The sequence below is a fragment of the Lepus europaeus genome, chromosome 12, assembly GCF_033115175.1.
Source record: "Lepus europaeus isolate LE1 chromosome 12, mLepTim1.pri, whole genome shotgun sequence".
In the NCBI taxonomy this organism is placed as follows: domain Eukaryota; kingdom Metazoa; phylum Chordata; class Mammalia; order Lagomorpha; family Leporidae; genus Lepus; species Lepus europaeus.
Genome location: NC_084838.1, coordinates 5,732,456 through 5,744,507, shown reverse-complemented (window position 1 = coordinate 5,744,507; position 12,052 = coordinate 5,732,456). Strand labels below are relative to the sequence as shown.

The 12,052-nt window shown below is 64.2% G+C and overlaps 1 protein-coding gene across 3 annotated transcripts in view; it reads right to left on the bottom strand.

Annotated features, from left to right (window-relative positions):
• Positions 1 to 127: 127 nt before the first annotated feature.
• The window catches only part of KYAT1 (kynurenine aminotransferase 1), a 30,701-nt gene continuing 18,776 nt past the window's right edge, over positions 128 to 12,052 (bottom strand). For all 3 annotated transcript variants that reach the window (XM_062207418.1, XM_062207416.1, XM_062207417.1), the window contains 12 exons: positions 9,587 to 9,645; positions 3,830 to 3,977; positions 2,774 to 2,923; positions 2,619 to 2,705; positions 2,345 to 2,473; positions 1,956 to 2,076; positions 1,742 to 1,818; positions 1,550 to 1,639; positions 1,269 to 1,455; positions 1,106 to 1,185; positions 578 to 664; positions 128 to 495 (listed from right to left, as the gene is read on the bottom strand). In XM_062207418.1, coding sequence (XP_062063402.1) covers positions 430 to 495; positions 578 to 664; positions 1,106 to 1,185; positions 1,269 to 1,455; positions 1,550 to 1,639; positions 1,742 to 1,818; positions 1,956 to 2,076; positions 2,345 to 2,473; positions 2,619 to 2,705; positions 2,774 to 2,923; positions 3,830 to 3,977; positions 9,587 to 9,639 — 1,275 coding nt within the window. In that variant the 5' untranslated portion in view covers positions 9,640 to 9,645 and the 3' untranslated portion in view covers positions 128 to 429. The remainder of the gene's footprint in view (positions 496 to 577; positions 665 to 1,105; positions 1,186 to 1,268; positions 1,456 to 1,549; positions 1,640 to 1,741; positions 1,819 to 1,955; positions 2,077 to 2,344; positions 2,474 to 2,618; positions 2,706 to 2,773; positions 2,924 to 3,829; positions 3,978 to 9,586; positions 9,646 to 12,052) is intronic.

The window sequence follows — 12,052 nt, the reverse complement described above, 5'->3', positions numbered from 1 at the left end:
CCCCTAGGGGTCCATTTTACCCCACAGAGGGACATTTGTGCAAGGGGGTGGGGGGGCCGGAGGCTCTCCAAGGCTCCCCCCCTGCCCCCACCAGAGCGGGGAAGCCAAGAGAAGCAGCCAGGGAGGGTGCGAATAAGTTAGAGCTTTATTGCGCACGGAAATTATTATTGGAGACGGAGGCCCCGCCCACGGTCCAGGCCAGACAGGGAAGGGGGAGGCGAGGCCGCGCCGGCCAGGGCCAGGGCAGGGCTGGGACTCACAGCCCCTCCTCCAAGGCCCGAGAACTGGCCGGGCAGGCCCCGGCTGCCCACCCCCAAGGCAGGGCAGGCACTTGTGGGGAGCCGCTGGCCCACTCCGCAGGAATGCCGGGTGTGGCGGGGGAGGGTCCCCGGGACCACGGACCCCCAGGCGGGAGCCAACCTCCTCCACTCAGGGCCTCAGCTCTGCCTTCCACTTCTGCAGCTTCTCGTCCATGGCGCGCAGCGTGGACTCGTCCTGCAGGGACACGGCTCCGTGGGACCCCCGCCCGCGCTCCCGGGGAGGCGGCGACCCCCGCCCTGCCACGCCCCGCCCTCACCTTCACGAAGCAGAAGCGGATGTAGTGGTCGAAGTGCTGCTGCTGGGGCTGGCTGAAGAAGATGGACACGGGGATGGCCACCAAGCCCTGCGGGAGGACGGCCGGGTCTCAGCCGCGTGGACCAGTGCCGCCGGCTCCCGGACAGCCCCTCCCAGAGCCATACCCGGGCAGGGGAGACCCCCAGGTCGTCACCCAAGCCCCATCTCGTGTCCATGGAGGAGGCGGAAGCTGAGGGCGGGGCGGGGGGACCACGCAGCGGCAGGACGGGGCCGGAGAGGAAAGAGGCGTTAGCATCACGGGTCAGGGCTGGGTGGACCTCACAGGAATGGGCCAACTCCTCCACGCACAGACGGGATGACGGAGACCCAGACGGGGCAGGAAAACCCTGTCGCCATCACACGGCCCCCTTGTGCAGCCAGGAGCTCCCTGAAGCAGGTGGCATCCTACACGGGGGTTCATGCCAGGGCCTGGGCTGGACTCTGGCCCGTCAGCAGTGCACAGCCTGTGCAACCGTCCACGGCGGCCCACCTTGTTCTTGATCATCCACTTGACGAAGCGTCGGTCGTAGGGTTCATCCACGGCGCCGGGCAAGTCGGGCATCTTGCTCTCTGGGGGGTGAGGGCTACGCTGAGCCCTAGGGGCCCCCAGGCCCCACCCCGCCCTGCCCGTGGGAGCGGCCAGGCCCACTCACTGAAGTCCGAGATGTCGGTGATGAGGAAGTAGCTGCCCTGGGGGATCACGGGCCGCAGGCCCACCGCCTGCAGGCTGCGCGCCATGTGGTCGCGGCGCCGCTGCATGGCCTGTGGGAACTGCACGAAGTAACTGCCCGGCTGGCCCAGGTGCTGCAGCTCCCGCTCGAAGCTCAGGGCCACGGCGGCCTGCGCGGGGTGCACGGACGGACAGGTCGGGGGGGCCCTGCCTGCGGGCCTCGCCCTGTGCCCGCCCCCGTGGGGGGCTCCCGCCCCTCCTCACCTGGCCCTGCGTGGGGCAGTGGAAGATGGAGTTCTGGTGCACGGTGCGCAGGTGCCTCATGAGAGCGTCCGGGCCCAGGGCCCAGCCCACCTGCAGGAGCAGCACGGGTGGGCGGGACCCCTGTGCCATCCCCAGGCCCACCCGGCTGGCCCCGGGGTCACCGGGAGGCCGCCCCCGCCCGCGTCCACTCACCTTCCAGCCGGTGGCGCTGAAGGTCTTGCCGGCGCTGCCGATGGTCAGGGTCCGCTCCCACATGCCAGGGAGGCTGGCTGCACGAGGGAGAAGCTGCTGGGGTGTGGGCGGGGGCGGCGGCCTGGGCCCTCGGCGCTCGCCAGCCCTAAGCTATTCCCAGGAGCTCTCGGATCTCGCGCGGCGCGGCCCAGGCTCCGGTCCCCGCCGGGCTCACCGATGCTGGTGTGTTGGTGGCCGTCGTAGACCAGCCACTGGTAGACCTCGTCGGAGATGCACAGCACGTCGTGCTGCCGGCACAGGCGGGCCACCAGCTCCAGCTCGGCCTTGGAGAACACCTGTGGGGGCCCAGGGAAGCCGGACCCCTGCCGCCACGGGCCTGTGTGCACCGGCCCTGAGTCCCCGCGCGCACCGGGAGAGGCCCCTCACCACCCCCAGGGTCGCCCCCAGCCCTCACACCCTCCCTGGGGATCCTGCCCTGTCCCGGGCGTCCCCATGGCCCGCCCACTTCACAGAGGGAGAAACTGAGTCCCCGGGGCAGCAGGTCAGGGAGAGCGGGGACCCGGGCCGGAGCGGAGGGGCTGCCGGGAGGAGGTGTCTTGGTACCTTGCCCAGGGGGTTGTTGGGGGTGTTGAGGACCAGGGCTTTGGTCCGAGGGGTGAACTTGCTGGCCAGCTCCGCGGGGTCCAGGCGCCAGTTGCTGCTGGAATCTGGCTCCTTGTCCTGGGAGGGGCTCTGGGAGGTGGGAGGGGCGGCAGTACTCACCCACCTGGCTTTCCGGCCCCCCAGGCCTCTGCCTCTACCCGCTCCACCTCCCAGGGCCCTCGCCAGCTCACCCACTGGAGCCGTCTGCCCACCCACTCCCTGCCCAGCGTCCTACCGGCCTCAGGGACACGAACACGGGGCGGCCCCCGGCCATCAGGGTCATGGGCTCGTAACAGTCGAAGAAGGGCTCCACGATGATGACCTGGTGCGGGGATCGGATCAGCGGGGGCGGCGCCGCCCCGCCCGCGCCCCCCAGGCCGGCCCGCTCACCTCGTCTCCCTCGTCCACCAGGGCCTGGAAGGCTGTGAACAGGGCCCCGTAGGCGCCCACGGTCACCAGCACGTTCTTGAGCGGGTCCAGCTCCTGGCCCAGCAGCTTCCCGAAGAAACTGGCCAGGATCTCGGTGAGTGGTGGGTAGCCCTGCCGGGACAGCGCGGTCAGCTGCTGCTAGGGGGCGCCGGCACTGCAGGCAGCGCCGTCCCCGCTGGGGGGCTTTCACCGAGTAAACTTTCCAAGGAGCAATCTGACATCTATCAGCCCTAAGTTAGGGTTTTATAGCCTTAGCCAAGCACTCGGGCCTCCTCTGCTGCTCTCCCAGGTGCATTAGCAGGGAGCGGGATGGGAAGTGGAGCAGCCGGGACTTGAACCAGCGCCCACAGGGGATGCTGGCGCTGCAGTGTTGGCTTTAACCCATACGTCACAACACTGGCCCCTGAGAGTGCTTTTTTAAAACAAATTTTTGAAAGAGATACAAAGAGACAAAGATCTCCCACCCACTGGTCACGCCCCTGAAGTCAGGAGCTGGGAACTCCGCCCGGGGCTCCCACGGGGGTGGCAGGGGCTCAAGCACTTGGACCATCACTGCTGCTTCCCAGGGTGCATCGATCGGCAGGAAGCTGGGAACAGGGGCAGGGCCAGGACTCCCCGGGGCACCCTGACACGGATGCGAGTGTCTTAACTGCTAGGCCGAACGCTCCCAAGACCCCGTTCCAATCCAAGGCTGGCAAATACTGAGTATATGGTCCTTTACAGAAGGGGCTGGTTCCATTAGCAGCCTGGCTGTCGGGGTTTGGTTCCGGCGTCACCTCCTCCGGGAAGTCTTCCCTGATCTCTACCTTCCTCCTCCAGTTTCATTCCCTTTCCTGCTTCCGGCCCCTCCCCCCTCCACTGCCTGGACCACCAGCCTTTGTTGTAGCTGGTTTCTCCTCTGCTTTTCCCACTTGGCCTTGAGGCACAGGGCCTGGGACAGAGGGGGTGTCCAGCGGCCCTAACACCCGGGAGGCCCGCCCTCCCTCCCGCAGGGCCGGCAGCGAGGCGGGGACTCACGAACGCCCTGGTGTACTGGTTCAGCATGAAGTCCCCGGTGACGGCCTGCCGGAAGGCTTCCAGGGCGAAGTCCGGGGGCGGGAAGTCTGGGAAGCCCTGGCCCAGGTTCACGGCGTCACACTCGCTGGCCAGCCTGACGTACTCCACCCTGGGTGACAGACGGAGAGCTGGTGGCCCAGGCCTCAGCCCCCACCCCTTCCCAGGGCGAGCCCGGGGCTCGTGTGGCCGGCAGGTGGTGCAGGGGTCCATCCCACACTGGGCCAGGCCCTGTGCCAATCACACAGAGCTGCCCAGGGGACTTCAACCTTCTTGACGACCACCCACAGTCAGAAACCTCTTGAGCTCCCCAGCCCCAGGACGCACGGCTCAGCTGCGGGTGCCGACCACTGGCCTGGCCTGGCTTGCTCCTTCGTCCAAAATGCTTGCCAAAAACCCTAACTCGTCAGTGCATTCGCTGTGTCCATGCGGCCCATCCTGCTGCTGGGCCACCACGGGGACCCAGAGCTGAGTTAGCACCTGCCGTCTCCCGGTCAGCACCCACCATATCCCAGTCAGCGCCCGCCATCTCCTGGTCAGCACCCACAATCGCCCAGTCAGCACCCGCCATCTCCTGGTCAGCACCCACAATCGCCCAGTCAGCACCCGCCGTCTCCTGGTTAACACCCACTGTCTCCCGGTCACCTGCCATCTCCCAGTTAGCACCCGCGATCTCCCGTTGTGTAGTGCCCGCTGTCTCCTGGGTAGTGCCCGCCATCTCCCGGTCAGCGCCCACCGTCTCCTGGGCAGCACGAAGGCTCAGCCAGTCCTCTGCTTCACATCTGTCCGGCCCCAGACTAGGCTCTTGGCCTCCCTCTGGACAGACCGAGGCCTCACCAGCTCCGGCCCCACCATCGCTGGCTCCCAGTGACCTTCCTCCTGGCCTTGCTGTGTGGCCTCTTGGGGAAACCGGAGAGCGGCTGGGGTGAGGAAGAGTCGGGGCTGTGGCTCTGGGCTGGCTGGGAGCTGCCGGGGCAGCCAGAGTCAGGCTTGGCGGGGCTGGACTGGTGTCAAAATCAGTATCATTTATAACAAGCTTTATTTATATTCTTATATATTTGGTGTTTTTAAAATTAATTTATTTATTTGAAAGGCAGAGTTACAGAGAGTCAGAGGCAGAGAGAGAGAGGTCTTCTATCTGCTGGTTCACTCCCCAAACAGCTGTAATGGCTGGAGCTGCACTGATCTGAAGCCAGGAGCCAGGAGCTTCCTTTGGGTCTCCCACACGGGTGCAGGGGCCCAAGGACTAGGGCTGTCATCGACTGCTTTCCCAGGCCATAGCAGGGAGCTGGATCAGAAGTGGAGCAGCCGGGACTCGAACCAGTGCCCATATGGGACGCCTGCATTGTAGGCGGTGGCTTTACCCGCTATGACATAGCACAGGCCCCACATACTATATATTTGAAAGGCACAGTGAGAGAGACAGAGAGAGAGGATCTATCCACTGTTCACGCCGTAAATGGCTGCAACAGCCAGGTCTGGGCCAGGCCGAAATCAGGAGCGAGGAGCTCCATCCGGGTCTCCCACGTGGGAGGCAGGGGCCCGAGGACTTGAGCCTTCACTGGCTGTCTCCCAGGGTTGCTTGGATCACAGGCGGAGCTGGGACTTGAGCCCAGCACCCTGACATGGGGCGTGAGCACCCCAAGTGGCCCTACGCACTCCACTGCGGCTGCTGCCCCAGAACATCCCGTCTGTGTGCCACCTTTGCTCCCCTCTGCCCCCAGGGCAGACAGCTGAGGCTCAGGGTGGGCAGAACGTCGGCCGAAGCCGCGGGCAGAGCTGGACTCAGAGCTGGGCGGTGGATGCCCACGGGGCCGAGGCTGGGACTCCAGGGAACGAATCCTCGGGTTCCCGCCCCAGGGCCAGCCGGAGCCTGGGACCCGCTCCTGCCCTGGGCCTCCGGGTGCTCCCCTCCCGCCCCAGGCGCTCCTTCCAGGCCCCTCCTGCTCAGCCCTGCCTGTGAGGCTCGGCTGCTCTCTTCCCTCTCTGTACGAGGAGACCGGCCACAGGCCCCGCCTCTGCCAGGCCTGTCCCCCGAGCCTGTGATGACAGACACACCGGCCTTGGTTCCTAAAGCCCTGTACTCTCCCAGTGGCCCGGTCTACTGTATGCTAACGAGACGACTGGGGGCCCTAGATGGGGACCCCAATCCTCAGGCCCCGTGGTGGGCTGGGCAGTCAGGGAGCCCAGTCATGAGCAGAGCTGCAGGGCGGGGAGAGGGGCTGAAGGCCAAGTCGACAGCCAATGGCCGATAACTGATCAATCACTCCTACGTGACGACACTTCCGTGAAACCTGCCGGGCCCTTGGGGTCGCAGCCCGCTGTGCCTGGCAGAGGCCACAGGAAAACCGACCTGTTCTGACCCGGATCCTAACCCTTACCCGCAACCAGGGCCACGCAGCTGCCCGGTGCACCCCACGAGGGGACAGGGCTGGGGCCTAAGGTCCGGGCCGGACTCTGACTGTGCAGAGAACGCGGGGCGCCCGGGGGAAGACGGAGGTGCAGGATCTGCATGGACCGGGGCCTGCACACGAGGGAACTCAGGGGGAAGTGGTCCCGGCTCTTTCCAAACACACAGGCTGGCACAGGGCTCGCTGCACCCGGCCCAGGGTCAGGGCGATGATCAAATCTGCTAGACGTTTCCACTGCAGCCACCGCACCACCAGTGTGGCAGCCCCGGAGTGACCTGGGCCACGGCCACTGCACCACCAGTGTGACAGCCCCGCTGTGACCTGGGCCACGGCCACTGCACCAGTGTAGCAGCCCCGGCGTGACCTGGGCCACGGCCACTGCACCACCAGTGTGGCAGCCCCGGCGTGACCTGGGCCACGGCCACCGCACCAGTGTGGCAGCCCCAGCGTGACCTGGGCCACGGCCACTGCACCACCAGTGTGGCAGCCCCGGCGTGACCTGGGCCACGGCCACTGTACCACCAGTGTGACAGCCCCGCTGTGACCTGGGCCACGGCCACTGCACCAGTGTGACAGCCCCGGCGTGACCTGGGCCACGGCCACTGCACCACCAGTGTGACAGCCCCGCTATGACCTGGGCCACGGCCACTGCACCACCAGTGTGACAGCCCCGCTGTGACCTGGGCCACGGCCACTGCACCAGTGTGGCAGCCCCGGCGTGACCTGGGCCATGGCCACTGCACCACCAGTGTGGCAGCCCCAGCGTGACCTGGGCCACGGCCACTGCACCACCAGTGTGGCAGCCCCGGCGTGACCTGGGCCACGGCCACCGCACCAGTGTGGCAGCCCCGGCGTGACCTGGGCCACGGCCACTGCACCACCAGTGTGGCAGCCCCGCTGTGACCTGGGCCACGGCCACTGCACCACCAGTGTGGCAGCCCCAGTGTGACCTGGGCCACGGCCGCTGCACCACCAGTGTGGTAGCCCCGGCGTGACCTGGGCCATGGCCACTGCACCACCAGTGTGGCAGCCCCACTGTGACCTGGGCCACAGCCACTGCACCACCAGTGTGGCAGCCCCGCTGTGACCTGGGCCACAGCCACTGCACCACCAGTGTGGCAGCCCCGCTGTGACCTGGGCCACGGCCGCTGCACCACCAGTGTGGCAGCCCCGCTGTGACCTGGGCCACGGCCGCTGCACCACCAGTGTGGCAGCCCCAGTGTGACCTGGGCCACGGCCACTGCACCACCAGTGTGGCAGCCCCGCTGTGACCTGGGCCACGGCCACTGCACCACCAGTGTGACAGCCCCGCTGTGACCTGGGCCACGGCCACTGCACCAGTGTGACAGCCCCGGAGTGACCTGGGCCATGGCCACTGCACCACCAGTGTGGTAGCCCCGGCGTGACCTGGGCCATGGCCACTGCACCACCAGTGTGGCAGCCCCACTGTGACCTGGGCCACAGCCACTGCACCACCAGTGTGGCAGCCCCGGCGTGACCTGGGCCATGGCCACAGTACCAGTGTGGCAGCCCCACTGTGACCTGGGCCACGGCCACCGCACCAGTGTGGCAGCCCCGGCGTGACCTGGGCCACGGCCATTGCACCACCAGTGTGGCAGCCCCGCTGTGACCTGGGCCATGGCCACTGCACCAGTGTGGCAGCCCCGGCGTGACCTGGGCCACGGCCACTGCACCAGTGTGACAGTCCCGGCGTGACCTGGGCCACGGCCACTGCACCACCAGTGTGGCAGCCCCAGCGTGACCTGGGCCACGGCCACTGCACCACCAGTGTGGCAGCCCCGGCGTGACCTGGGCCACGGCCACTGCACCAGTGTGGCAGCCCTGGGCACAGGTGCTGTTTTCCCAGGGTATGTCTCCCTTTTGTATTTAAAACATATTGAAAAACAAGCGAATATGGGTGCAGCTCAGTTCACAACCCAAATGTCCATCAACTGAAGACTGGACCAGGAAATTATGGGATAGGTACACCATGGAATACTACACAATGGACAAAACTGGAAACATCACTCCCTGCCACAAGCCGGCCCCAGAAGGACAGGCCCCAAGCTCTCCCTGTCCTGTGGCAGCGAACAGAGCCCCGAAAAGGCCACCTGTGGAAGTGAAATTAACCCTTTGAGATCCAGTGACTCGGAACAGCCTTTGTCTCGACTGCTAAAGGAACAGTCTTTTTCCACACAATTACTTTTTCCTTAGTATAGAGTTAATCGTATGTGTATAAAGTTAAATGAGAATAGATCTTAGTAAAAATAAGAATGGGAATGGGGAGCGGGGGAAGGGTGGGAAACAGGTACAGCAGGAATAAGCACCATGTTCCTAAGCTGTACTTAGGAAATGTGTGAAGTTTGAATTCCTTAAACAAAAGGTTTCTGGGGAAAAACCAGGACCTGGGGTCCCCACTGGGGACGCCTGCGTTGCGTGTCGGGGCGCTGGTTCACATCCTGGGCGCTCTTCTTCCTGCCACTGCGCCCGGGAAGTAGTGGGGCACGGCTTGTGTTCCTGGGCTCTGGCGCTCAGACGGGGACCAGGACGGAGCTCCTGGCTGCTGGCTCCAGCCTGGCCTGGTCCCGGCCATTGCTGGCACTCGGGGAGTGAACCAGCAGGTGGAGATCGCCCTGGCTCTGTGTCTCCTCTCTATCTCTCGGCCTCTCAAGTAGAAGCACACCCTGAACTAGTGAGCCCTGCAGAGTGTGGTGAGGGCGCCTGGGTCGGCCTCCCTTGGCTCTCGCACTGGGCACAGAGTCAGATGAGGACCCATGGGGGGCGGTCCCAGCAGACCCTCCCACAGACGGTGCTGCGCCTGCAGGTGTCGTGTGTGTGGCCTCCTGGACAGCTCGGGCCCTGCAGACGGCTCCTGGCCCCTAACGCCACGGCAGAGCCGCGGAAACCATCACCACACCACACCGCTCGGGCACTGGAAGGAAAAAGCCTGCAGTGTGGATGTGTTTTCCTTTCTTTTTAAATGTGTTTATTTTTGATCCATGGCAGGCGGGATCCACAGATGCAGACCCTGCACCTGGGTGACGGCCACCGCACGGCGCTCTCCCCGACCCCTCAAGGCCCCTCACGGAGGCAGAACTGTCCCCAGCCCGAGCCGGGAGCTCAGAGCAGGTGAGCCACCCGTCCCAGGGCCACAGCCCAAGAAAAGCAGAGACTGGAATCCGAGACTTTGGGTCTCGCCCCTCTCCTGCTTTGTGAGCGCCACGGCTGTCCTGGGTACCACCACGCGGCTAGTGATGGCCAGCCCCTGCCCGAGGGGACACCCGCGCACCCCCCAGCCCCGCCGGCTCACCAGGGGTTGTGGTCGATCCCGGTCAGCCTTCGGGCCTGCACACGCTTGGCCATGGCGAGCTGCAAAGAGAAAGTGGCAGGTCAGCGTCAGTCCGAGTCACCCAGGGCGCCTGCTCCCCACCCGCCACGGCCCCCGTCCACCGGCTCCTAACACGCCAGCAGCCCCAGCACCACGTGTCTGACACAGAGCCCTGACTTAGCCTGCTGAAAACTTGCCGGGGCTGGCGCTGTGGCATGGCAGGTAAAGCCACTGCCTGCAGTGCCGGCATCCCATACGGGTGATGGTTGGAGTCCCGGCTGCTCCTCTTCCCATCCAGCTCTCTGCTATGGCCTGGGAAAGCAGTAGAAGATGGCCCAAGTCCTTGGGCCCCTGCACCTGCATGGGAGACCCGGAAGAAGCTTCTGGCTCCTGGCTTCAGATTGGCGCAGCTCCGGCTGTTGCGGCCATCTGGGGAGTGAACCAGTGGATGGAAGACCTCTCTCTCTCTCTGTCTGTAACTCTGCCTTTCAAATGAATAAATATATATATTTTTTTTAAAGAAAACTTGCCCCAGGACCCAGGAAGGGTGGAGGGCGGCGACGGCACCAGCAGCAGCTTCCATCCCCAGACCCCTGCTAAACTCTTCCGTTTAACTCTCAGACCATCCTGCTGGGCCCATTTTACAGGTGAGGAAATGGAGGGAGGAGTGGGGGGAGTGACGTGTTCAAGGTCACACGACAAATACACTCAGCCTCGGGGGTCTCAGAGGGTCTCACCCCCACCCTCCCCGACTCTGCTCCCCTGTGTTTCTTCCAGGAGAGCCCCTGGTTCACCCACAGGTGTGCAGAACTGGCGAGGCCCGAGGGCCGCCAGACCCTGAGCCTGCCGTGGCGGTGACCTGGGCCAGGGGCCAGGGTGCCTCCTGGCCTCAGTCTCCCATCAGAGCAAGGGCGGGCGCGGGTCTGCTCCCGCGGGTCTGCCAGGTCCCCCCACTCTCTCCAGCCACCCGCTGCAGCCAACAGCGTGGGCGGGGGTGTGATAACCTCCATTAACGGGTGGAGACACCGAGGCCCAAGGTGACGGCTGTGGCAGGTACGGCCCTGGGGCCCAGCACCGGAGGGGAGCCCCAGCCCACCTGCGGAAAGGCCAGGTTTTCCCGCACCAGAATCCCGCTGGTGTGAGCGAGTCAGAGGCCAGCATGGCCGCTCTGTCCCTCCAAGGAAGCCCAGAGCTCAGGCGCAGGCCGGGTGCTGGGCACCCACCCAGGGCGTCTGAATGGAGGGCGATCCCTGCCGGGACACCTTGCGAGAACCACGTCTGGCCAGCGATCGCCTAACGCTGAACAGATTTCTCACTCACCATTTCCTCATTGTCCAAATTTTTCTAAAATAAATGTTTGCTCGTATGATTAAAAATTATAGGGGAAAAAGTCACATTTTAAGATTTATTTTATTTATTTGAAAGGGGGGGGAGAGAGAGAAAGAGAGAGAGAAATATCATCATTCCACTAATGGCTGTAAACAGGTAGGGTTGGGCCAGGCCAGAGCCAGGAGCCAGGACGAGGCCAGGACAAAGCCAGGGGCCCAGGCACTTGGGCCATCTTCAGCTGCTTTCCCAGGTGCATTCGCGGGGAGCTGGATCAGAAGTGGAGCAGCCGGGACTTGAACCAGTGCCCATATGGGATGCTGTTGTTGCAAGCAGCGGCTTAACCCACCGCGGCACAGTGTCAGCCCCAAAAGTCACGTGGTGGAAGCCTGTTTACCTGTGACTCAGTGATGTCACAGCAGGCTACAAAGTTGTAAGTTCAGTATGAATGGTCTCTGCTTTATGTAAAAAAAAAATCCACCACCCTGATATATATGAGCATTTGTGTATATATACACATTTTTACGATGTGAGCGGAAAAAGAGTTTGGAAGAAAAAACATCAAATTGTTGCCAGGGCTGGGGGCTGTGGCGTGGGGGTCACACTGCGTCCCATAGTAGGGTGGCTTCCGCTTCAATCCAGCTCCCTGCCAATGCACCTGCGAGGGGAGGGGCTGGTGGCCCACGTGCCAGCGTGAGAGACCCGGATGGAGCTCCCGGCTCCGGGCACTGGCCTGGGCCAGCTCTGGCTGTCGTGGACATCAGGGGAGTAAATCCAAGGAAGAAAGTTCTGTGTGTGTGTGCGTGTGCGTGCGTGTGTGTGCGCGTGTCTTGTCTCTCCCTCTCTGTCACTCTGTCAAAGGAAAAAACAAACAAAAAACTGTGACAAAGAATTGCAGACAAAGCCCCCGAGTGGTGGAATTACGGGGGGTTTCAGTTCTGTGTGAGTGCCCATCTCTCCCCTCCCAACGTCTCTCCTTGTTTTCATTTTTGCCTGACACAGGCGTGGGCTGCAGCGTGTGTTCGGATGCTGGTGATGCCTGTGATCGGGGTGATCGGTACCCCGATCGCCTTCATCGCCTCCGTGTGGTGAGCGCCTGTGGCACAGCTCAGGACCACGTCC